The 27804-nt window shown below is 45.2% G+C and overlaps 1 protein-coding gene across 5 annotated transcripts in view; it reads right to left on the reverse strand.

Annotated features, from left to right (window-relative positions):
* The window catches only part of NOL4 (nucleolar protein 4), a 458727-nt gene that overhangs the window by 236249 nt on the left and 194674 nt on the right, over positions 1 to 27804 (reverse strand). For all 5 annotated transcript variants that reach the window (XR_013217024.1, XR_013217025.1, XM_077270425.1 and 2 more), the window contains exon 2: positions 13129 to 13278. Coding sequence is in view for 3 of the 5 variants with exons in the window: in XM_077270425.1 (XP_077126540.1) it covers positions 13129 to 13278 (150 nt within the window). In the remaining 2 variants the exon portion in view is untranslated. The remainder of the gene's footprint in view (positions 1 to 13128; positions 13279 to 27804) is intronic.

The following is a 27804-nucleotide window of genomic DNA, read 5'->3' on the forward strand; positions in this document are numbered from 1 at the left end:
TTGTCTCTTACCCTATCTGATGTTTTCCATTCGTGAAGTTCCACAGGCCTCCACAGGGTTCTCACCGTTTGAGCTTCTATATGGCCGACATCCGCGAGGACTCCTGGATATAGCCAAGGAAACCTGGGAAGCCGAAGTCACGCCCCACAGAAGCGTCATTGAGCATGTGGCCCAGATGCAGCAGAGGATTGCAAAGGTGATGCCTATTGTGAAAGAACACCTCCTCCAGGCACAAGAAGCTCAGGCCAGAGTCTACAACCGGTCTGCAAGAGTGAGGCAGTTCAATCCGGGAGAACGAGTTCTTGTGTTAGTTCCGACGGTGGAGAGCAAGTTCTTGGCCAAATGGCAAGGGCCATATGAGGTTGTTGAGAAGCTTGGGGAAGTAAATTATAAAATTCACCAACCAGGAAGAAGGAAACCATTCCAAGTATACCATGTCAACCTCATCAAGCCGTGGCAAGATAGAGTGCCGACAGTAACTCCATCATTGTTAAGCAACCCAGAAGGTGAGGTTGGAGCGGTTACTATAGCGGAGACGCTATCAAAGACCCAGAAACAGCAGTGCCAGGATGTTACTCCAGAAAAACAGGGACCTGTTTTCAGAGTTGCCAGGACACACGAAGGTCATAGAGCACGAGGTCCTAACAGAGCCACATGTGCGGGTGAACGTGAAGCCCTATCGTATTCCTGAGGCTCGTCGAGAAGTTATCTCCAAGGAAGTGGAGCGTATGTTGAAGATTGGAGTTATTGAGGAATCCAAGAGCGGTTGGTCGAGCCCAACTGTCCTGGTCCCAAAGCCTGATGGAGAGTGGAGGTTTTGCAACGACTATCGGAAGTTGAATGAGGTCTCCAAGTTTGACGCTTATCCCATGCCCCGCGTTGATGAGCTCATCGAAAGGCTTGGGCACGCCAGATATATATCCACCTTGGATTTGACAAAGGGGTATTGGCAGATCCCCATGGCACAGGAAGCCAAGGAGAAGACGGCCTTTTCGACACCTGATGGATGCTTCCAGTATGTCCGGATGCCATTTGGCCTACAGGGAGCTCCGGCGACCTTGAGGAGGGCTATGGATAGAGTCCTTGCGCCCCATAAGGCCTACGCTGCTGCATACCTAGATGATATCGTCATCTTTAGCCCGGACTGGGAGAGTCATCTGGAGAAAGTCCAAGCGGTGTTTGATGCTCTGAGAAAGGCGGGGTTTACAATAAACCCGAAGAAGTGTGCCTTGGGTAAGGAAGAAGCTAAATACCTAGGCTATATAGTGGGTCGTGGAGAAATAAAGCCCCAAATCAGGAAAGTGGAGGCAATCCAAACATGGCCGAAACCACTCTCCAAAAAGCAAGTTAAAGCCTTTCTGGGAATCGTGGGATATTACAGGAGGTTCATCCCGAACTTCGCCACAGTGGCTGCGCCTCTGACTGATCTGCTAAAGGGGACAAAATCGGTGATGGTTAAATGGTCCGAAGAGACAGAGTCAGCCTTTCAAGAGTTGAAAGGGGCTCTATGTAAGCAGCCCGTTCTGATGGCCCCAGACTTCAATAAAGAATTTATTCTTCAGACAGATGCCTCAGATGTTGGGGTAGGAGCAGTCCTTTCCCAAGAGCTACATGGGGTGGAGCATCCTGTTCTCTATCTGAGTAGAAAGCTGTCCTCATCTGAGAAGAACTACTCAGTCGTGGAAAAAGAGTGTTTGGCCATAAAGTGGGCGGTGGACACGTTACGGTACTATCTGTGGGTCGTAAATGCAGACTAATATCTGACCATGCCCCACTTAGATGGATGAGGGAAACTGTTGTGAACTCCGTTTTCAGGCTCCCTCTTGTGGTCACAGATGGTATTGTGTGATTTTGGTTTTTTGGCTCCCCCTGGTGGTTTGGTTTATTATCCTGCGGGTCTGCTGGATCAGCTGCCTCGTTATTCACCAGGGAGGCTCCTATTTAGCTCTGCTTCACTTCCACTTGTTGCCGGCTGTCAATGTATTCAGTGCTATTCTGATTACTCCTGATTATCTCGTTTTCTGCCTCTTCAGGATAAGCTAAGTTCTGTTTGAACATTTTTTGCTCATCTGCCTGCAATATGATTTCTGTGTATGATGAGTCTAGTCCAGCTTGCTAACATGTGATTTCTTGTTGCTGGTAAGCTCTGGGGTACGGAGTTGCTTCCCCAGCACCGTTAGTTGGTGCGGGGGCTCGAGCAATCTCTGCGTGGATATTTTGAATAGGGTTTTTTATTGACTGCACAGTTTCCTTCCTATTTTCTGCTATCTAGTATTAGCGGGCCTCATTTGCTAAATCTGATTTCATCTCTGCGTTTGTGCTTTCCCCTTAACTCACCGTTAATATTTGTGGGGGGCTATTCTATATCTTTGGGGTCATTCCACTGAGGCAAGTGAGGACTTACTTTCCCTCCAGGAATAGTCAGTTGCTCAGGCCGTGACGAGACGTCTAGGATTTTTAGGTAACGTTCCACGGCTGCCTATAGTTGTTTGCGGATAGGATCAGGTTGCGGTCAATCTAGTTACCACTTCCCCAGAGCTAGTAGTCTGTTCAGTTACTTAGCTAGTCCGACCTGCGATCTTTGCCACTAGGATCATAACAGGAAACAAAGGGTAGAAATGCTAGGGTCACCCGTTGGTTCTTAGCCCTGCAGGACTTCAGTTTCCATGTGGAACATAGGGCCGGAAAGCTGCACGGTAATGCAGATGCCCTATCAAGAATCCCTTGTTTAGTGGGGGAAAGTGCCAAGCCCCACGGCTTTAGGCAGAGGGGGGAGGTATGTAGCATGGCTAAAGGGTGTATAATCGACGGGGGGTATGTGCCACATAAGTGCCTTTTTGCTGTAATGTAGCTCGGAGTATTTCTTTGTTGTATATAAACATGTGTATATATATGTCTTACAGGACCTGTGGTGATGTCAGACCACATGGCTAATCATGTGATGGGTTACTGGGTGTGGTTAGCTTTATATAAGACAGGCTAATGCTCAACACGGGTTAGATGTGTGGAGCTGCTAGCCTCCAGTGGATGTTCTTGGAAGCAGACAGGGCAGTTGTCTGCAGAGCTCTCTGTGTGGAGCAGCACAGAGGCTGAGGGAGCCTGAAAGACTGGACACTTTGTTTTTCTTTCCCTGAACTAAAGGCTATTTATTTGCTGTTATCTTTTCATGTGGTTTATGAGGTAATAAACCCTGAGAACGTTTAAAGAAACGTGCCTCCTGAGTGTCAACCATCGCACCTGAGTGAGTGAAATCCCTACAATATATACGGTGTATATATATATATATATATATATATATATATATATACATATTGTGGAAGGTCAGCTCACATAGCTGCTCCTTGAGGTAGACACAGGCACACGAGGGGTAAAAGTCTCTGGGTGGTTTATTGCTCCTTCCCTCCACACAACACAGACAACAGAAAAAAAATAACTAGCTGGACATTTATTTCCCCAGATACACCCTTGAGATGGAGATATGGTGAGTATGTGTCCCGCCCATCTCTTTACCTACTCACATAAAAACCCCGCCCATAACATGGCTTAACTCCTTCAGCACACAGAATGCTGAAAAGAAAATTATGGGTTTCTAGATCACGGAGGAAAGCAATATCCGTAACACATATCTCCCCCCACATACAGTGCCAGTGACCCTGTCACCCTCTGACCAAAGCTGGGGGCTTTGGCACCTTCAGACACCAAACAGATAATTCGGGCTAGGGCATCTGCTTTCCCGAATGACATTCCGAGCCTGTGTTCTACATGGAACTTGAAATTCAGGAGGCCTAAGAACCACCTAGTCACCCAGGCGTTCTTACCCTTTATCTCCCTTAAGAGGGGCATGATCGGACACAAGTTTGAACCTCCGGCCTAGTAGATAATACCTCAATGTATCCACGGCCCATTTTATGGCTAGACACTCCTTCTCAACGATGGCGTAGTACTTCTCGCATTACGAGAGCTTCCGGGTCAAATACAGGATGGGATGTTCTTCTTCATTTATTACTTGAGACAGCACGACTCCTAAGCCAACTTTTGATGCATCCGTCAGGACCACAAACTCTTTGCTGAAGTCTGGTGCCACTAGAACAAGATATTTACACAGAGTTCTCTTCAGTTTCTGGAACGCCATCTCTGTGTCATCAGTCCATTTACCCATCGTCGATTTGATGCCTTTAAGAAGATCTGTCAATTGCGCAGCGATTATAGCGAAACTGGGATTGAATTGTCAATAGTACCCCACAATTCCAATAAACACCCTCACTTGCTTCTTGGAAAGCGGTTGCGGCCACTCTTGAATCGCCTCGATCTTGTTGATTTGCCACTTAATTTCGCCTCTCCCAACGACATACCCTAGATACTTGGCCTCTTCCTTCCCTATTGCACACTTTTCGGATTTATTGTGAATTCTGCATTTCTTAAAGCATCCAGAACCACCTGTACCTTTTCAGATGACTAGCCCTGTCAGGGCTAAAGACCACTATGTCATCGAGGTACGCTGCGGCATACTTCTTATGCAGGGCCAGGATCTGATCCATCGCTCTCTGGAAGGTGGCCCCCTGCAGACCAAAGGGCATCCTGGTGTTCTATAGGGCTTAAGGTTCACCATTACGTGCGGTTCCGTCAACACATCATGCCTGACCACCTGCGTATGCCCCGGCAGCTCTGAGAATAGGTCGCAGTTCCACTGCAACAGCTCCCAACACTGTTGCCTCTGGGCCGGCATCAGAGTCTCTGCAATGGTGACATCGTCCACTGTGGCTTTGGGGCTGGCTCTAAGGCAAGGGGTGTCCAGTGATTCTCGGTCTCGCCAGGGTTTGAGCAAGTTCATATGATACACCTGGTGCGGCTTCCTTCACCCTGGCTGGTGTACCTTGTCATTAACTTCGCCCAGTTTTTCCATCACCTCGTATTAGCCTTGCCACTTGGCTAGGAACTTGCTCTCCACCCTGGGGAAAAGCATTAGCACGTGGTCCCTCAGCCTCGCTGATCGGTTATACACCCTTGCCTGTGCCTCCTGTGCCTGGAGAAGATGCTCCTTCACAATAGGCATCACTTTAGCTATTTTCTCATGCAGGTGGGCGACATGCTCTATGACGCTCCGGGATGGCGTGACCTCAGCTTCCCATGTTTCCTTGGCGATGTGCAGGAGACTTTGCGGATGTCGACCATACAGGAGCTCGAACAGCGAGAAGCCTGTAGAGGCCTGGGGAACTTCTCTAATGGAGAAGAGCAAGAACGGAAGCAGGTAGTCCCACTCTTGACCGTCCTTCTCAATTACCTTTTTGAGCACGGCTTTCAAGGTTTTATTGAAGTGCTCTACTAGGCCATCAGTCTGTGGATGGTACACTGAGGTTTGCAGCTTGGCAATCTGGATGACCCTACAGAGTTCTTTCATTACCTTGCTCATAAAGGGGGTTCCCTTGTCTGTCAGAATCTCCTTTGGCAGGCCCGTCGTAGCAAAAATATATAAGTTCCCGGGCGATACTCTTAACCGAAGAATTCCTTAGGGGTACTGCTTCCGGGTACCGGGTCGCATAGTCCATGACCACTTGGATATATTGGTGCTCTCGTGCAGACTTATCTAAAGCACCTACAAGGTCCATGGCAATTTGATCAAACATGATCTCTATTACCGGTAACGGGACTAGAGGACTTTGGAAGTGCTCAGAGGGAGCGGTTATCTGGCTGGTGGGGCAGGACCTACAATAATTCAGGATCTCCCGATAACATCCCGGCCAATAGAACCTCTGTAACATTCTCTCCCGCATTTTCTCCACCCCCAGATGTCCCCCCAAAACATGCGAATGGGCGATGTCTAGAACCCTCCACCGTTATGGCCCTGGAACCAACAGCTGCTCCACTATTTCACCTCCCCTCAGTGTAGTCACTCTAAACAGCAATTCGCTATTGACTGCAAAGTGTGGGTACCCGGTGTCAGCCCCTGGCTCTTGATCAACCCCATCAATCACAGACACATTTTCAAAGGCCCTTTTAGGGTAAGATCTCGCATTTGAGCAGTCCCAAAATTTTCCCAGAAACCCCCAGCTCTGAAACCTTGGCCTCACTGGCCACCTCTGACTGCAATGGAGATTCTTCAGGGTGGCACTGGCTTCTAACTGAGCCTCAGCAACCCTGCTTTCCCCACAAGTCTCAGAACAGGCTGAAATTCCGCCCAATTATCACAGGGTGTAGTAAGTCTCTGACTACCCCGACCTCATGAAACTCCGTACCTTGGCTCGTTTTAATCAACACTCTGGCAACAGGGTAGTCTTTGGCATCCTCATGGAACAGCATATGCCCACATGCTTCCCTGGGATCAACTGTTAGGGAAGCATGGCCCTTATCAGGGTCACCAAACTCCCGAAGTCTGAGTCCTGATACCAGTACCCATTTATGGTCACGGGGCATGACTGTGACCCCTCTCTGGGCTCATAGTCCACCCTGTAGGTTGGGTAGGCATAATACGAGCAGTGTCTGCCTAGACTACAATCCATCTGCTCGGCAGACACAGGACCACAAGCCGCTATGTGTCCAGGACCATGACACCACCAGCATATTAGGTCTTTACCAGCAGCCTTTGCTAGCGCCTCAGGGGCTCATTTGGACTTCGGACTCCCCCCAGTGGTGGCTCTGTTAACCTTCACAGTACATATCTTTTCGTCACTTAGAATCACTTGTTAACCTAATCTATGGGTTTTTCCCACACTAAAAGTTTTTCATCTATAATGTACCCCTTCTCTATGTCCCTCAATGCTGGAATATCATTATAAAATTCACAAGTGCTAATTATTAACGTAGACATTCTCGCTGACCAGCCCATACAACCTGAGAATAAGTAGCAGGCTGGTATCACAGAAGCTCCCCTGGTTCAGGTTAAATTTCGGTTTGTTAATTGTTACTGGCAGATGTCCAAACCTGTAATTATTTCCTTGGGGAGTTTTGGCTAGAGCATGGGTATACTGTCGACACACATCCTGCTATTGTAATGCAACACCTGTAAATAGCAAGCATTTAAATAGGTGCCGCCTTACAGCACTGGGAATACTGTGCTGGCATAACTGCCATGGTGAAATTTTAAATGCTCCGAAGTAAAGAATAATACATGTACCATTATATTCCTACTGGATACATGAGCAGTTTAGTCGGATCTGAACTATATAAATCAGCTCACGTGAAAAGTAAAGTGAAAACTCATTATTCAGTCACGCTGAATCATTTCAACCCAATAGGTAACAATAGGTAATTAAATTACAAGAAGATTAGAGTTCAAATAATAGAAATCGGTAAACAACGACGTATTGTCTTCTGCTGCTGAAAATAAACATTTTAGCAGAAATTCCTCAGAATCAAAAGACTAAGCGTATAGAAATGCAAAACCCAATCTTAACCATGTACATGTACATGTGTCCTTAATCCAAAATATCCCAAGGTGTATGGCGCACGCTCTTAAACAAACTCCGACAGATGCCGTTCGTCAGCCATCCGTCGGTCATTTGCTAGCCAAAGGCCGGGATCACGTGAGTGTATTTCAAGTTTGGAATACAGTCCACAATGCCAGGTTTGGTGGTTGGCCTCCTAGCCCAAATTTGCAACCTCCAAAACCAAATCTACCACCTCATATGTGTTTATTAGTGAATTCAGGCATTATAGTCCATAAACGGACCATGAAATAGGCTTGTGTGAACAAGCCATAGGCTCCAATGTTAAAAATGGGTGAATTTATCAAGTTAACCATTTTCTACTCTAATCTGGAACCAAGTGCCGACCAGAGTTATGAGCGCCAATTATATTAAGAGGTGCAGACCTCTATATGAATTTGGAGCATTTGGCATCAGAATTTGAAATATATTCCAAATATGAGAAATCTACAATTCCAGACAGAATAATTTCATACAGAATAGAAGTTGCACAATGGTTGTTTTAAAAGAGCTAGACCAGCACAAAAAGGTAAAAGACAAAAACTCACCAAATGTATGTGCGAATGCCCGTTGCTCCAAACTTTGCTACTTTTTTATGCCAGAAATGTGAGCAATATCAGTTCTTTACATTTACCCCACACCTATGGATGTGTCGGACACAGACCGTGCTGTTTCTACTCACAATGCATGAGATTTGCTATTGGTAAAAAATGTTTTACAAATTCCACTTTGGAAATGTCAAGCACATTTTGTGCTCATTTCGCTAAACTAGAGGTCCCATTCCCGAGAACTTCATTACATTTTAAAGGGAACCTGTCACCCCAAAATCGAAGGTGAGCTAAGCCCACCAGCATCAGGGGCTTATCTACAGCATTCTGGAATGCTGTAGATAAGCCTCGATGTATCCTGAAAGGTGAGTAAAAGAGGTTAGATTATACTCACCCAGGGGCGGTCCCGCTGCGGTCCGGTTCGATGGGTGTCGTGGTCCGGTCCGGCACCTCCTATCTTCATCAGATGACGTCCTCTTCTTGTCTTCACGCTGCAGCTCCGGCGCAGGCGTACTTTGTCTGCCCTGTTGAGGGCAGAGCAAAGTACTGCAGTGCGCAGGTGCCGGGAAAGGTCAGAGAGGACCAGCGCCTGCGCACTGCAGTACTTGTGACCGAAAACGTTTATACATCATCAATTACTGAACTGGTTGCACCAATAAACGAACAATTATTTCTTCATTTTTCAAAAAGAACTCTTGAGTGCCAAGTTTTTTATTAATTTAATAAATCTAAGCGTAGTGAGACATAATCAATTGAGTGGGTGAGTATCTATAGGAATTTGCTCACCTGATACTGTTGTGCAAACTGAGCCACAACTCCAGCTTGAAGTATGGATGTATTTGCAAGAGACTGCTGCTGACCTGGTAGGAGGGATTGAACCCTGACAAGAGTATCCCACAAAGTAGATACCAGACAGGAGGACCAGGGAATGGCGCTGTCTTTGCCACCAAGAGAAATCAAGGTGCAGAAATTTCAGGTTGCTTGTAGGTAAAACATTTTTTTATTCAAACTGATAAAAACTATATACACAACTTGTTTTGGCTGTTTGCAGCCTTCTCCAGGTGTATGGAGAAAATGAATTCGATCCTTCTTATATAACACTTTCCCAGTGTGAGAGAGGGCAGGGAGACAAAAGAGGAAGAGGAGGAGTGAATCATCCTACATTGTTCTTTTAAATATATATAAAAGCCATGACATATAAAATGTATATACTGTATAACAAAAAAAGCCAATATTGATAATAATGAACCTATTTATAAGGAACATGTCAATCTAATTAAATTCCCATATGAAGACTAAAATGTATCCCAATAAATGACCCTCTATCCTTCAAAAAAGAGGGAGGAGAAAAACATTTTTTGAAAAAAACTTGTTTTGAAAAAACTTGAGGGAAATATGTTTTTAAAACAAAAAAAAAACAAATTAATGAATAATGTTTTTGTTCCTCCCTTCTCTCGATAGATAAGAGAATAAAGAATGGGAGAAATGACATGTCTATATGTAAAAATGTTTTACCTACAAGCAACCTGAAATTTCTGCACCTTGATTTCTCTTGGTGGCAAAGACAGCGCCATTCCCTGGTCCTCCTGTCTGGCATCGATGGATTAATGAGGGAATTGCTAATGCAGCCATTAAAGAACTTTTGAGATAATTGTCCAATTACCTTTTGTCCAATTGCCTTTGGTCCCTTTTAAAAAGAGGCAGCTACATATTAAAGAGCTGTAATTCCTAAACTTTTACTCTAATTAGGATGTGAATACCCTTAAATTAAAGCTGAGAGTCTGCACTTGTTATTGATTATCCCTCTATCTTGAATATATTTTGGTAAATCGCTAAAATGCCAAAACTTATGTCACTGTCCAAATATTTCTGGACCTAACTGTACATACCAATTAGCGGAGTCCAACAGGGCAGAAAGGGATAAATGTGTATCTTTATAAATTAAACGACTTTTTAACCTGGAGTTGAAGTGAAGCAGAGTAGGATGGTACTCCCAGTCCAGTTTAAAATAAATATATTTGGACAAAGCAGGTAAGGAATATAAGTTGTCCACACACATAAAATAAATGGAGGTTGGGAGACAGCTTTTATTAGACACTACATACAAAAGTTTATACACAATAGATAGCTGTCGGATTAACAATTGTTGGACAGTCAGCTAAGGGTATGTTCAAAAGGGGCATTTTTGCTGGGTTTTGGATGAGAACAAAACACAGCGTTTTACGGTACCATCAACGTGAATGAGATTTCTGAAATCTTATGCACATACTCCTTACCGTATTTTGTGGATTATAAGATGCACCCCAAATTTTGAAGAGAAAAATAGGAAAAAAACTTTTTTAATAAAATAGTGTTGCTTCTTACAATCCATGCGTCTTATTGATTACTGGGGGTGGTGGCTGCGGTGAAGCGGAGTCCCAGGGTCGCTGCTGGAGGAGGCAAGAGTGAAGAATTGCTGCAGGCCGGGTATGAGGGGGTGTTCGGATGTGTGGCGCACCGCTGCGGGTGTTCAGTGCTGCGGGGCCTCTGCCGACATTTTGTGAAAGCCCAGAGCCCCCCACAGTTACATGGTTTCCTATGCGGTGGACTCCGGGAAAATGGCTGCTGGGGGCGGTGCATGCACAGATGGAGATTTCGGCACCAAGATCTCGGGAGATAAGATCTCAGTGCTGAGTGCGTCTTATAATGCGAAAAATACGTTATTTTTAATTGCAAATTTGAACAATCAAAGCGGTCTTTTTTTTTAAAATCTGCAGCATATTTCAGTGCAAATTTGAACAATCAAAGCGGTCTTTTTTAAAAATCTGCCACATCTTTCAGCATTTTTGCAGCTTTTTCATCCACTCTAATGAATTGAAAGTAAAAACGCATTAAAAACGGCAAGTGTGAACATGCCCTAAGTCTCCTATACAAGAGCCCTCGACTCGGCCGACCACTCCTGTATTCTCTATCAGGGCCGCCATCAGGGCATTACAGCCGTGACTGGCGTATGGGGCCCGGTGGGCAGAGGGGGCCCGCATCGGGTCCCGTCTCATCTGCTCACCGGGCCCCTACCGGCAGCCGCAGGCTGAACCGGGCCCTTAGCGGCGGCTGTTTAACGCTATTGACGTGCGGGCCCGCGCCCGCACGTCAATAGTTAACAGCCGCCAGCCAATCTGAGGCTGGCAGCTGACGTCAGCCGCAGCATGCATGTCGCCGGCGTCTGACGTCATTGTCAGTCACCGGCGAGTGCACGCTTCAGCTGCGTGGAGAGAGCAGGAGCGCGGCAGGTAAGCAGAACTTGTTTTTTTTTTTTTATTGAGAGCGGCGATCCGGGGAGCCCAGGGCAGAAAGCTGGCAAAGGGGCAGAACGCTGGACACAGGGGCAGAACGCTGGACACAGGGGGCAGAACGCTGGACACAGGGGGCAGAACGCTGGACACAGGGGGCAGAACGCTGGACACAGGGGGCAGAAAGCTGGACACAGGGGGCAGGATGACAGACACGGCAGCATTACTGGAGACACTGGGGCATTACTGGAGACACTGGGGCATTACTGGAGACACTGGGACATTACTGGAGACACTGGGGCATTACTGGAGACAGATGGGGCAGAATTGAGACACAGGGGGCATGATTGGAGAAGGGGCAGAATGGGGAGACGGGGCAGAATGGTGATACGGGCATGATTGGAGACACTGGAGGCAGGATTGGAGACACTGGAGGCAGGATTGGAGACAGATGGGGCAGGATTGGATCATGGGGCAGGATGGATACGATGGAGACAGATGGGGCAGGATGGGGAGATCATATGGGGCAGGATGGATACTCATTAGGGCAGGATGGGAGAACATATGGCTGATGCCAGGAATGAGACACACGGGGGCTAGGATGGCGAATATTATTACCATAGGGGCTAATTAAGGGAAATTATTACTGCAGTGATGTATTTATTTTATTTTTTGAGTATACGGTTTTAAATGGAGGGGCGGTCCTATTACTGTGTAGAGTGATACTATGTCGCCTTCTTCATGTGGTGTAATGTAGAAGTTGGGAAAATTAAGTAATGTGTTCTGCAAGTGGAACTCGAGATAACTGTGTTATTTCCTGCAGAGATGAGCCCTGTCTGGATGAAGTGATGGCGGTCTGTGCAGGATGAAAGATGAAGGACTTCACCTATCTCCTGTGTATAGTGGCACTTATGGTGATAGTATTGTGGGGTTTTTTTTATTATTGATCAGTATTGTAGTATTCAGTCACTATGTGGTGGTAATATGTGGTCTGGTCATGATGTTGTGGTATTTGTTCCTTGTATTTGATATTATTCGATCACTGTGGTGGTAATATGTCATCTGGTCATGGTGTGGCGGTATTTGTGCCTTGTAGATAGTATTATAGGTCACTGTGGTAATAATATGGTGTCTGGTCATGGTGCTGTGGTATTTGTTCCTTGTATGTGGTATTATAGGTCATTTTAAAAATTGAAAAATAAATAAAAATATACCTAAATTGTATTACATATTTTAACAAATATTTAATAGGTTACAGTAGAGTAGGGCCTGGCCAAAAGTGTCTACCTTGTCATTTTGGTGGCTTAAAAAATCTTTTGGCCAAAACAAAAGCTGCCGGCTTTATGTGTGATCTGGTGATAGGAACTGTCAATGTGTGATAGGTGAGAAGTGGAGTTTTTCCAAGAGAGCGCGGTGGGACTGTGGACAGTTTGAGGGGTGGAGTGTTGAGGCGGGGCTGGGGTGGAGCCTGGGCGGAGTCTCAAGGGGGCCCCAGAAATTTTGCCAGTATGGGGCCCCGAAATTTCTAGTGGCAGCCCTGTTCTCTATTAGAGAGCCGCTGCCAGATTCTGGAGAATAAGACGATCAGCAGTCTAAAATCATACATGCCGGATCCTTCACTTCTGTAAGATCTGCTTTTGCGGTGGACAACTGCTGAATTCATATATGGGAAACAAAAAGCACTATTCTGCCTGAAGTCCTTTTTTATTTTATGTTACAAGCTGAAATATCACTCTACATTTGTTGTGTTGGCTCATTTTGTTTTTCCTGTGGGGCCCCTTTGTTTTATCGAGACAATAGCTGTGACTACCATTGTTAATGCCATTCTTCATAGTTTAAATGCAACAATCCTTTATCCAAAAACAAAAAAGAAACAAGACCTGGACTTACAGCTTTGTAGGTCCTCTTCTGGCCTGCGTGCTTCCTGATCTGTTCTCCATTAGGGCCTGTTTCCACATGCATTGAATAAATAATGTCAAAGAAATCTTCCACAACGGCCACTCTTCTCAGCGACAACTTTTCCTCAATGCCCACGCCATCCTAAGACAGAAAAAGAAAAGTAGGATCAGCAGGAGGAAGATGAATGCTTATAAGGTACAAGAAAACTAACAGTACACTTCAAGTTAATCCAGTGCTAGTGAGTCTTATAGCGTAGACGAAAGAATATGGATCTTTAGTGTTTGATGATCTTTATACTTTGCTCTGTTTGATGTATGTTACTATTCCACTATGGAGAATACACAGAGCTAAAGCCTGACAATATCTACATGATCGGGGTCCTTCCAAAGTGTGTAAATGGCTATACAAACATTTTACTGTAGAATGTAAAAATCATAATTGTGCTATCCTACAAACATGCACCCATGAACATGCCCCTGTGAACATGAGCCTGCGAACATCCACCTATAAACATGCGCCTGTGAACATGCACCTACAACATACACCTATGAACATTGATCTACGAACATGCACCTATAAAGATGTAACTATGAATATGCACCATGAACATGCATCTACAAACATACACCTGTGAACATCTACGACCATGCACCCCTGAACATGCCCCTGTAAATATGTACCTACGAACATGCACCTATAAGGAAGTAACTACGAACATGCACCTATAAGGATGTAACTACGAACATGCAGCTACGAACAGGCACCTGTGAACATGCACCTATGATGAACATGCATGCACAGAAGTGATCATTGTCAGCATCATTAGATCATAAATCAAGAGTCAATGAAATTAGAGAATAGAGGGATATGAATTATATTAGGGTAAAGCTGTTATCATACCTCAAGCAGGGTCGGACTGTCCCACCGGGACACCGGTGAAATGCCCGGTGGGCCCCGCCCCAGAGAGGAGAAGGAGGAGGAGGAGGAAGGAAAAAAAAAGGACGCGGGCCCTTTAAATCTTCGGAAGGCGCCGACCGCCGCCATGACCAGGGGCCTCCCGGTGCCAGCGCTGGCATCAGGCCCCCCTACTAATACTCACCTCTCCTCGTTCCGGCGGCAGCTGCAGACGTCTTCAGCGCCCTCTGACTCTGCGACATCTCAGGGCAGAGGGTGTGATGACGTCGTCACTGCGCGCTCAGCCTCTGTCCTGAGCGTTGCAGAGCCGGAGAGACGCTGAAGACACAGCAGCTGCCGCCGGAACGAGGAGAGGTGAGAATTTCACTTTTTTTAAAATGTTTTTTTTTCTATGGGGCCCATAGTAATGTATGGAGGAGCCGGGGGGGCATAATGCTGTGTGGAGGAGTGGGGTCTCATAATACTGGAGGACCTGGGGGGCATAATACTGTGTGGAGGAGCTGGGGGGCATAATACTTTGTGGAGGAGTGGGGGGCGTAATACCGTGTGGAGGAGCTGGGGGCGTAATACTGTGTGGAGGAGCTGGGGGGCGTAATACTGTGTGGAGGAGCTGGGGGGCATAATACTGTGTGGAGGAGCGGGGGGCCCATAATACTGTGTGGAGGAGCTGGGGGGCATAACACTGTGTGGAGGAGCAGGGGGGCGTAATACCGTGTGGAGGAGCTGGGGGGCGTAATACTGTGTGGAGGAGCTGGGGGGGCGTAATACTGTGTGGAGGAGCGGGGGGGCATAATACTGTATGGGGGAGCGGGGATCCCATGATACTGTGTGGAGGAGCTGGGGGGCATAATACTGCGTGGAGGAGCTGGGGGGGAATAATACTGTGTGGAGAAGCTGGGGGGCATAATACTGTGTGGAGGAGCAGGGATGCATAATACTGTATGGAGGAGCAGGGTCTCATAATACTGTATTGAGGAGCGGGGTCCCATAATTCTGTATGGAGCAGCGGGGGGGGGCATAATACTGTATGGAGGAACGAGGTCCCATAATACTGTATGTAGGAGCAGGGGGCCCATGATATGCTGTATGGAGGAGCATTATATGGGGCCCATAATACTTTATGGAGGCCTATGTGTTTGGCCATAATACTGTATGGAGGACTATGAGGTGCTCATAATACTGTATGAAGAGCATTATATGGGGCCAATAATACTGTATGGAGGAGCATTATATGTGGCAATAATACTGTATGGCAGACTATGTGTTTGGCCATAATACTGTATGGAGGACTATGAGGTGCCCGTAATACTGTATGGAGCATTATGTGTTGACCATAATACTGTATGGTGCACTGTGTGGTGCCTATATATTGTACTATATCTGTTTTTTTATCTGTGCATCAGGAATCGTGGCATGTGTTAAAGGGGTCCACTGATACTCATCGCCCGAGGCCCATGAAAACCTGGAGCCGACCCTGGTGACAACGCACATCAAGATGAATGCCGGCTGCAGCTGTGACAGGGTGCTCTGTTCTGTAACAGGCCATGTGTTGAAGTCACATAGCAGTTTTGTTAAATGACTCCTGAAGCCTTTGATATGCCGGCGGCCTTTCAATATTACTGCTATGTGACGTCAGAGCACGGCCTGTCACAGAGCAGAGCGCCCTGTCACAGCTGCAGTCGGCAGCCATTGTAACGACCATGCCGAATATGAAGCCCCAAGAGGATGCCGGGGGGCGCAAGAAGGTGAGAAGAATCCCCCCCTCTGTTGGGCAAGGTAGTGGCCATAGGGACGGACATAGGGGCCCAGGGAGGGTACATTAAATAAAGGGGCCCAGGATGAGGACATTTATTACTGGAAGGGGCCCAGGATAGGGACCTTATTAAGGTGGACTTTGGGGTCCAAAATGGAGACATTAAATAAAGGGGACAAGGATCTGGCACCTTATTAAATAAAGGGGAGACATAATTACTGTATTGAGGTCAAGATGAGGAACATACATTATTGGTTTATGGTGGCAAGTGGGGACATAATTACAGTAGGGGCCAATCAAGGGACATTATTACTGCTGTAATTTACTTTTGAGCTTACTGTCTTCCATGGGGAAAACAAAAGGGGGTCCTGCTACTGTGCAGGGTGGCACTATGTCTTTTTTTTCTTCATCTGACATAGTATAGAAGTCGAGGAAAACAGTGGGGAATGTGCTCTGGAAGCGAACAGCTATAGCTAACTGTGTTATTTTCTGCAGAGACGAGTCTTTGCTGGAAGAAGTAATGGCGGTCTGCACTGGATGAAGAAAAAAGACTTCAACTACAGATGTCACGGGTGAGTCAGTGTGTTGCTTGTACACTTACACTATATACTGTGTACAGAGCTCCTTTGTATATTGTCACTGGTGATCACTGTATTATGTGTACACTGACACTATATACAGAGCTCTTGTGTATAATGTCACTGGTGATCCCTGTATTACCTGTACACTGACACTATATACAGAGGTACTGTATATAGTCACTGGTGGTAATAACAACGTTGTTAGTATTGTGGTTTGTATTCATAATCAATATTGTAGTATTTGGGCACTATGTGTTGGTAATTTGTGGTCTGGTCACGGCGTGGCAGTATTTCTCCTTGTATGTGGTATCATTTGGTCCCTATATGCTGGTAATATTTATTTTTATTTATTTTTACTCATTTATATAGCGCTATTAATTTCACAGTGCTTTACAGACATTATTGCCACTGTCCCCGATGGGGCTCACCATCTACATTCCCTAGCAGTATGTCTTTGTAAATGTGGGAGGAAACCAGAGTACCTGGAGGAAACCCACGCAAACACGGGGAGAACATACAAACTCATTGCAGATGTTGTCCTTGGTGGGATTTGAACCCAGGACCCCAGCGCTGCAAGGCTGCAGTGCTAACCTCTGAACCGCGCTGCCCTAATATGTCATAATATTCGGTCACTATGTGGTGGTAATATGTGATCTGGTCATGGTGTGGCGGTATTTCTTCCTGTATGAGGTAATATTGGTCTTGGTATAGTGGATTGTGTTGTGTATGGCGGTCATTTGTTCTCTCTGATATTATTTAGGAGAAGATTCTTTATTTCCTTTAGAGTTTTAATGCTTTGTACACAACGGCGGAGATGCACTTACAGGGGGTTTCCTGTGGGAAAAAAGTAATCACCTCTCCACAGGATAAGTGATAACATATTGATTGGTGGGGGGTCTGACTGCTTGGACCCATTCAGCAAAATGTGGAACTTTTTATCACCTTTAGACTGGAGTGGCATGTCCGACTAGATCACTGATCCGTCCATTCACTCTGTGGCTGCACTTGTTTTTTTCTGGAAGCCCCAAAGAGAATGAATGGAGCTGCGGTCAGACATCCCACCTGCTGCTGCATTTTAAAATAGGGATAAAAGTGTCCTGTCAGGGATAAAACTTCCCCATTCTTCCGATCGGTGCAGTTTCTAATGGTCGGACCTAAGCGATCACCTATCCTGTGGAGCCCATGGATCGGTGATAACTTGTTTTAACCAAGAACCCCATTAATGTAAACTATCGTGATTATACATCCCAGTTATGGAGGAGCACAGAAGCAGCAGCCGCCTGTGTTTTACAGCTGATGCTCCGCTATAATGACAGATATTTGCATAAAGCTGTAGGGTGGGCCCCTAGAGTCCATTCCCCTGGTGGGCTGCAGACACCCCAGTCCAACCCTGACCTCAAGTATATACACAGTATCCTGATACTATTAATGTATATTATAGCGCTATATGATAAACCCGGACTGTCTACAGTTATAGATAAAGTGAACTGGCAGGTGTTGGGAAGAAATGCTCTGCACACACACACACACACACAAAAAAAGTGAAGGTAAGAAGACTCACAAAGGCAAGATGTAAAAAAATATTAAGACCTTAGACCTTAAAAAAAAAAGCATTTAAAGGCAACATGCTTCAGGTAAAGGTGTTTTTGCTAATTTATACCAGATCCTTTATACCAGAGCTGCCCACTGATGGCCTTAACTCAGTAGTATACAAAAGCACCATTCATCTAAAGTTGATCTAAATGATTGATAATATCCAAAATTATTATTGTCAAGTGGTACACTGCCATTGTCTGGAAGGAAGTCGGCCACGTTTAGAATTTTTGCTTGATAGTCCAATGTCTGAGAAATTACTTTTTCAGAACAATTCCAAGAAAGATTATTTGTTGCTTGCTTGGTGTGGTTGAAGTTGTATGGCCTCTCTGATTGGCCAATATAGACTAAATGTGTATGGCTACATTGCTTGAAGATCATTACCAGGCCGTTGTTTAATGACTGTTCAACTATCAACCTACTATCTGATGTGTGTGGTCATCATGAAGGCATATAGTATACATTAATTTCCTTTTACAGGTAGGCAATTTGTTGTGCCATTTAATATTCATTGTAATATCTACCAATTAATTGTGAACAAGACTTTTCTAAATATTATTTGCGATGTAAGGGCACTATGACAAGTTTCAATTGAAACTGGAGTTTCTTATGACAGCATACGTTACGACTATGATGTAAAGTGTGGTATAACAAAATATCTGCCCACATTGTTTTTCCATCAAGTTATAATGTCCATATGTCCATGGTATGCTGAGAAGTCTAACAAAACTAGGTTAACATACACATCTGTGCTAGCAAAATAACTCGATTTAATCAATGAAATAACATCATTTTCTTTTGATGGTTTTATTAGGTAATTTCCTTTCTGTTTCTCCCATTGCCTGAGGAATTATTAAGTTAAGTAGTCTTTTGACCTTTTTATTGAAAGTGATTTGTGGATACTGTAGTGTATGTAATGTATGTATAATCTGTAGATAATAGCTTATATAACTATATCCACATTTCTAGAACTTGCAGAATAACCTGATATTTTTTTTTATATAAAAATGTTTTCATCTAAAATTTGATTGAAGTCACAAACAAAATGTAATCTATTACTCCTGTCCAAAGGCTCCTATTATATACTTTGGCATACATTTTGTTGCGAAGGCTAATAATATTTCATTTCCAGAACACAACCTTAAATTGGTATTGTTACAGTGCTTCCCATAAACCTTACAATTCTATTTCCCCTCTTGCCGATTACATTTACATTACTTAATCATCCTGATGTAAAATTAGGTTAACGAAAGGAGGCTGAAGTCTAAGCCTAGAATAATATCATTCTGTGGAATACAGTAGTTAGGTTTATGGCAGCGTAAAGCCTGTGAATGGACCTAACAAAGGTGTGGAGGAAGAGGTGCATGTAAGCTTTATTAACATACACTTTAAATAGTTTGCTCGCTGCCCTAGTCTGGTATCTACATACACTGGCCAAGGCAGAGTGACTCTTATATACTCCAGAGCCAACCAAAGCCCAACGGTATATGCCCTACTAACCCCAATTAGCTTTTCCCCTATGTAGATGACCAGCATAACCAAGTATGGGTATTACCCACTTATTTTAGGCCTACACTGCAAAAGTCATACACTGCCTTAGTAAAATTACAGGATTACACTGATGCAGCCTTAAAGGTGATGTCGTACCTTCTATCTTCAGGAGCACATACAACTTCCTGCTTGGTGTTGGACCAGGGATCTGGGTAGCTGCAGAGCAGTGCTTGTAAGCTCTATAGCTCTAGTGTGCCCCTTACGAGATGACCAGCCACCTGTGGGAGACTGCAGCAGTTGCCGATATTCTAAGCACTAAACTATAGAATTAAAAATTGGGTAAGGGTATGTGCACACGCTGCGGATTTCCTGCGGATCCGCAGCATTTTTTGCGGTGCAAAAACGCTGCAGATCCGCAAGTGATTTACAGTACAATGTAAATCAATGGTAAAAAAAAAAGGCTGTGCTAATGGTGCGAAAAATAAAGTGCGGAAACGCTGCGGATTAAAAGAAGTAGCATGTTACATCTTTTTTACAGCATTTTTGTACCCATTTCATTATAGAAATCCGCAGGGGTAAAAAACGCAGTAAATCCGCAAAAATCTGCACAAAAGCCGCAACAAAACCGCACAACATCCGCACAAAAAACGCGTCAAATCCACACCTGCGTTTTCAGCCAAGAGATGCAGAATCCGCACCAGAAATTCCTAAGCCTAATCCGCAACGTGTGCACATAGCCTAAATTGCAAAGTTGATTGCTTTTTTTTTTTTACAAGCATTTTGCAACTTAATCATTTAAGCAGATGAGACAACACCTTTAATTCTTCTCAACAGAAAAAAAAATAGAAACATCAAAAGTTTAGCTTCTCCCTCCTCTCCTTTCCATAGATTTCTATGGGCAGCAACTGTAACCCAATCACTTTGTGAAGATGAAAGTCACTCTTTTCTTCCTACTGTTCACCAATTTATCATTTCATTCACAGAGAGTCATGGGTGCCGGGAAATGAGAAGAAACTGACTGATAAGTGGAGAAAGAGGCAATTCTTTATACTAAAATATTTCGCAAAGTTTTCTTACACTACTGATTTATGGAAAGCTCTTTTTAATTGTACACTTTCATTAGGAAAGGAGACTAAGCTGGTGATATTGCATCTTACCTAGGTGAGAATAAAAAGATTGGGCATGTTGAAATTCAACCTGCCCAAACGCTCTTTTTTCCTGACATCTGCTAGTTGGTGAATATCAAGACTGAAACCTTCATACAAATAAATTCTGCAACTTGAACCAGAGCTTTAATTTAGTTTCTATCAATGATCTGGTTTAAAAGCTACTAGCGATAGTACCGAAGGATTGTAGAATGGATAAGAATTTGATAGACTGATTTGTAATGAATATACATAGAATATATTCACTGTGATATCCAGGAGTTTCACTGGTTGCGCAAACCTAAGATATCCAAGCGATGGTACTATAAGGGTACTTGCATAACAAAACTTCCATGTATACACTCACCGGCCACTTTATTAGGTACACCATGCTAGTAATGGGTTGGACCCCCTTTTGCCTTCAGAACTGCCTCAATTCTTCGTGGCATAGATTCAACAAGGTGCTGGAAGCATTCCTCAGAGATTTTGGTCCATATTGACATGATGGCATCACACAGTTGCCGCAGATTTGTCGGCTGCACATCCCAAAGATGCTCCATACAAGGCAGGATGGATCCATGCTTTCATGTTGTTTACGCCAAATTCTGACCCTACCATCCGAATGTCGCAGCAGAAATCGAGACTCATCAGACCAAGCAACGTTTTTCCAATCTTCTACTGTCCAATTTCGATGAGCTTGTACAAATTGTAGCCTCAGTTTCCTGTTCTTAGCTGAAAGGAGTGGTACCCGGTGTGGTCTTCTGCTGCTGTAGCCCATCTGCCTCAAAGTTCGACGCACTGTGCGTTCAGAGATGCTCTTAGGCCTACCTTGGTTGTAACGGGTGGCGATTTGAGTCACTGTTGCCTTTCTATCAGCTCGAACCAGTCTGCCCATTCTCCTCTGACCTCTGGCATCAACAAGGCATTTCCGCCCACAGAACTGCCGCTCACTGGATTTTTTTTCTTTTTCGGACCATTCTCTGTAAACCCTAGAGATGGTTGTGCGTGAAAATCCCAGTAGATCAGCAGTTTCTGAAATACTCAGACCAGCCCTTCTGGCACCAACAACCATGCCACGTTCAAAGGCACTCAAATCACCTTTCTTCCCCATACTGATGCTCGGTTTGAACTGCAGGAGATTGTCTTGACCATGTCTACATGCCTAAATGCACTGAGTTGCCGCCATGTGATTGGCTGATTAGAAATTAAGTGTTAACAAGAAGTTGGACAGGTGTACCTAATAAAGTGGCCAGTGAGTGTAGATTACTATGTACCGTATTTTTCGGACTACAAGACGCACTTTTTTCCCCAAAAATGTAAGGGGAAAATGGGGGTGCGTCTTGTAGTCGGAATATACTTACAAATTATGCGGCAGCAGCAGCGGCGGCGGTCCCGATGCAGCCATGCTGGTGCAGCTGTGGACGTGCTGCGGGCAGGGACTGTGCTGCAGGCAGGAGCTGTGCTGTGGGGCTGTGGCAGCGGCTCTCTAGGCTCAGTGGGGGCTCCGACGGCATTTCTTCAAAGCCCGGAGGCCCCCCGCTCATCCGACATGTTGCGGTGGCCTCCGAGAACATAGGCGCCAGGATAATGGCCGCCGGGCCGGCGCACGCTCAGATTCAAATCTCGTCAACGAGATCTGAATCTGAGCATGCGCCGGCCCGGCGGCCATTTTCCTGGCGCCTATGTTCTCGGAGGCCACCGCAACATGTCGGATGAGCGGGGGGCCTCCGGGCTTTGAAGAAATGCCGTCGGAGCCCCCACTGAGCCTAGAGAGCCGCTGCCACAGCCCCACAGCACAGCCCCTGCCTGCAGCACAGTCCCTGCCCGCAGCACGTCCACAGCTGCACCAGCATGGCTGCATCGGGACCGCCGCCGCTGCTGCTGCCGCATAATTTGTAAGTATATGCCGTCGGAGCCCCCACTGAGCCCAGAGAGCCGCTGCCACAGCCCCGCAGCACAGCATGTGCCCCAGAGCCCAGCCACTGCTGGCAGCACAGCCTGTGCCCCAGAGCCCAGCCTGTGCCCCCAGAGCCCAGCCTGTGCCCCCAGAGCCCAGCCACTGCCGTCAGCACAGCTTGTGCCCCAGAGCCCAGCCTGTGCCCCCAGAGCCCAGCCTGTGCCCCAGAGCCCAGCCTGTGCCCCAGAGCCCAGCCTGTGCCCCAGAGCCCAGCCACTGCCCGCAGCACAGCTTGTGCCCCGGAGCCCAGCCTGTGCCCCGGAGCCCAGCCCCTGCCCCGGACACAGAGCCTCCACCCCTGCCCAAGCACAGAGCACCAGCCTGGGATGGGATTTCCTGGAGGCCAACGCACCAGCCTGGACCACCGAAAGGCCCCTGTGACCACTTCTCCACCTGTGGCGAGCCCTTCACTGGTAAGCTGAATTCGGACTGTAAGACGTACCCCCATTTGAAACATTTTTTTTTTTCCTTATTTTTATTATGAAAATTTGGGGTGCGTCTTATCGTCCGGTGCGTCTTATAGTCCGAAAAATACGGTAATTTTACATAAGTCTATTAATATGAAATTATCTTTTATCATGAAAATATAAAACTAAATGAAAGATAACAGTAAATTAAAACTCTCCATGGACTTCTATGGGCAGAAGCTGTAACGTGATCTCTCAGTGAAGCTGAAAGTCAATCTCATCTCTGACTCCTATGTACCGATTTTATCAGTGAATTGAGAGTGGATCATTGGTGCCGGGGATGGAGAAAAGTGCGTGATAATAGGAGAATAAGATATTTTTCTGTAACAAGATATACCTTGTAACTAGGTCCACACTAGGCGATGGGCATAGACCAAGCTCCCAGTCCACCTACAAGTTATACCTACACCACACAACAGTCCTTCAATGATATTACATGGTTATCTTCTTATATGGATATACATATTACATAATACAAAAAAAACAAACAACCCGGACAAGACGAAGTAGCTTGGCTTACTCTTTACGCAATGTCCTTCCAGCCCAGATCCCGGGAGAGGATCACTGCGCCATAGTAACAACATGTAAGTTGCTGATGTTGCTATGGCAATCTGTTTCTTTCATGGAACACTGATGTGAAGGACACCATGGGCTCAAACAGACCAGAGCATCTTCCCTTTGCATATGTAATATGCATATGTGATATAAAAAGTGAAAATTAAAAGTCCATTTTGTGTATATTTTGTGAAGGGTCCACAAAATGTAGCAACACAGACTGATTTTCTTGTCAAGTGATCGTCACAGTATTCGGAAAAAGTTCCCCTACCATAAATGTATGATATAGACATAGAGCATAGGAGTCAATATCAGCATGATATGTGCAGGAAGTATAGAATAAATTCCGGATACACAGCAGATGTAGTTTTTCTAAATGCAGTCAGTTTTGGGAAAGTGTTTTAAAACATATACTACAATCAGTTGCAAATATCTATATTCTAAATACTGAATCAAAAGATTTCCAGCAGACAGCCACAGTCTGCCAGAGAGCATTTCCTACGTAATGGTTTATAGAGAAGGTTCAAGGGTTTCCAAGCAGAAACTGTTGCAGATTTCAGCTTTCAGCAGAACAATCCGCATTCAGACACTGTGAATTGTTTCACTTGGGACATACATCATTCATTATCTTCATCATCACAACATGGAAGATACAAGACACAAACAAAACTAAGAGGTCATCAGTACAATTAAGACAGGAGCTACAGGCACATCAACTATTACCGTAAACACAGAGCCAAATTCTGTCTACTCAACATAGTCCCTCCAAGATAGGCTACAGTGGTGGCCACGGGCGGACATACCATTGGGACAAGCTGTGTAGCCACAAAGGGATCCAAAAGGTGAGGAGGGCCCATTGTTACCTCCAAGGCAGGTGTAATTGTGCATTATGATGAACTATTGACTTCAAAGAGCCCATATAATATTCTTGCACCGGGGCCCTCTTTTGTCTGTCTGGCTGTTGCTATTAGACCAACAGGGATTCCCTTTCCTTTATGACAGTCATAAACCTTAAACAGCCTACAGAAGGAGGAGAAACTGATAGCTAGAGATGAGCGAACTCAAACTGTAAAGTTTGGTGTTTGTACCGATGCTTAAATCTGAACATGGACTTCTTCTTCTGGAAGTCCGTTTTACAGTTCGGGAGTTTGGGGAGAAGTGGGAGCTCCAAAGTTCGGAAACCCCATTGATTTCTATGGGGTTCAGGTTAAAGTTAGGGTACAGTTCTGGTACCCGAAATGAACGTTTGGAATAAAGTTTGGTCAAACCACAGAACTGCGCATCCCTACTGATATGGAGGTCAGCCTGGGACATTAAAGAACAGGAGAACTGTCTAGTAGGCTTAGGCTCTGACACACTAGTGAGCTCCAAGAGTCAAGCAAAAGACAAGTCCATTAATAACTGTAGTGCCAACCCTTGTGTAACACTGATTTGACACACAACAGAATATAGAAAGAATTCACATAAAAGGATGACGGACAGTTAGGAGATGTATGGATAGAAGTTATCCCTTATTTTAGATGAAGTGACCTGTTGTGAATTCTGCTCTTGGGCTCCCTCCAGTGGTTATAAGTGGTAGTGCTGCTGTCTTTGGATCGCAGCATTCATCAGGTGTGTCCACTTATTGCAATTCTGACTGGGCTATTTAGTCTTGCTTGACCCTTTAGTCAGTGCCAGTTGTCCATTGTTCCTGGAGGATTCCCATCCCTGCCTGGTCTCTCCTGCTTTGCTGTTCTTTTCAACAAAGATAAGTTCTGGCCTTGTTTTTTGCAGTCCACATGCTGTGGGCCTTATTGTTCAGTTCTTTTTCATGTTTTGACTTGTCCAGCTTGGTCTGTATAAGGATTTGTTCAGCCAAGCTGGTATCTCTGGAGATGCAGATATACCCTCCATATCTTTAGTTAGATGTGGAGATTTTGTATTTTCTGTGGTGGATATTTTCTAGTGTTTTAATACTGACCGCATAGTACTCTGTCCTATCCTTTCTATTTAGCTAGAAGGGGCCTCCTTTGCTAAATCCTGATTTCAGTCTGCGTATGTTATTTCCCTCTCCTCTCACAGTCAATATTTGTGGGGGGCTGTCTATCCTTTGGGGATTTTCTCTGAGGCAAGATAGTTTTCCCTTTTCTATCTCTAGGGGTATTTAGTCCTCCGGCTGTGTTGAGATGTCTAGGGAGTGTGAGGTACATTCCACGGCTACTTCTAGTTGCGGTGTTTTCAGGGTCTGCGGTCAGTACAGGTACCACCTTCTCCAGGGTACGTCTCATGCTGCTCCTAGGCCACCAGATCATAACAGTGACCCATTTCTTCCACAATCAATCATGTGATGTTGAGATGCCTGATACATCCCAGTGTCATCAACGTATCAGCAGAAGATTTTCTGATATTGAATTCTGAGAAGTTTGGGCCATTATGGTGTTAGAAAAGACTCTTGGGATCGCCAATACGCCTACATGGAAGTGATGATAAACAGATGAGCAGACGTGATGTGGATTTCCCACCTTCTAAAACAACCTGTTTGCTTTTTTTTCTTCTTAAACCAGAACAAAATGTTCTTCCCGTGGCATCGTTCAAAGAAGAACTTAGATCAATTCAATGTGTTCATCCTGGGAGATAATCTACAAATAACAAGACAATGTTTGTCTTCAAAGAAGCGATTCTGTAGAATTTGTGCAATCGCATTTATTTGCAGACGGTGTATGAACAAACACGGTGAATAATCGGGGTGACAATCTATGGCAGCGCCAGAAAGCTTTCAATCAGATAGCTAAAGTGCACGTTGCTGACCTGTGCTGCAGTGTACCTGACATTAAGCAAAGCGCTGTGTCTTTATTTCATTGTTTCCAGGACGCAGTTGTCACCGAAAAGCCTTTGCTGCAGTGAGCTCTTCCACATCACACACATTATGCGCAAATAAGAAAAAAATAATAAATTCGCTAAATTAAATTACAGCAGAAAATATTGTGTTATGTGTAACAGTGTGGGGAATTTCCATCTAGTGGAGGCTACTGGTACTGCAGTCGTAATAATGCAGGAATGAGAAAAAGAGCTTATTATTACTCCCAGCGCTATATTAGGCTTTTCAAGCAGTTTGCGAAAATCTTGGAATTTTATATATATAACAGTGAACAGGACAGCCATAAGGTCGCCCGTATTAGCCATAATACATGCAAACCATTTAACACCATATTTAGCCTCCAGGACAAATATGTGGGCGCCCACAGCTTTCTACCAGGAATAGTTTATAAATGGTGTTAAAGCACCTGGATCCTGGATGTCTAGAAACTGATTGCTAGCAGATCCTTAAAGAATCATTTTACAAATGCTTCTATGATACTGTTATTTCACTAAGACTGGATAGTTAGAAAAGCTTGCACTTTTCATGCTGTAAGTTTGAAAGCAGTTCAAGGAGAAAATCAAAATTAACATATTGTTATAATATATCATGTGTGATACATTGTAAGTTTTTTATTTCCTAAATGAGCATCCGAAACGGCCAAGTTAAAGAAGTTGTCCACTACAACGTGTAGTGGGCAGATCGATATAAACCTTGGAAATAAGGCTTTCTTCAAATACCTTGCATTTCCAAATGTGCCTGTGAGTGGCGCTATCTCTGTCCGCTCATCCCCATCATGTGACCCCCGGCTGCCTCTGATGTCCGGTGATGTCACATCAACTTGCGGAATTGGAAGCTGACCCGGCGTCACCAAGGTGGGACCCAGTGTCCTGGGTGACTGAGCTGTGGGAGGAACTTTACCACACGTCATAGCCCGGCATCACGCGCGCTCTCTCCTGCACTGCTTTCGTTAGCAGAGCACAGCAAGCCCACAAGATGTTGGGCTGTGACGTGCAGTAACACTCCTCCCACAGCTCAGGCCCTCAGGGAGACTGGGTCCCACCTCGGTGATGCCGGATCAGCTTCCAATTCCGGACAATGATGTGACATCAGAGGCAGCAGCAGCCGGGAGTCACATGACGGGTATGAGCGGACAGCGATAGCGCCAATCACAGGCATATTTGGACACACAAGGAAATTTGAAGAAAGCGTTCTTGCCAAGGTTTATATCGATCTGCCCAATACACGTTGTAGTGGGCAACCTCTTTAACATTTTGACAGCCCATGTTCTCCAATTCTTAGGCCACCGACTCAGCACCTAAACCCTCATCAAGTACGCCAATATTTCATAACCTATGCATGTGAATATGGATC

The sequence above is a fragment of the Ranitomeya variabilis genome, chromosome 6 (genome assembly GCF_051348905.1).
Source record: "Ranitomeya variabilis isolate aRanVar5 chromosome 6, aRanVar5.hap1, whole genome shotgun sequence".
NCBI classification, from domain to species: Eukaryota; Metazoa; Chordata; class Amphibia; order Anura; family Dendrobatidae; genus Ranitomeya; species Ranitomeya variabilis.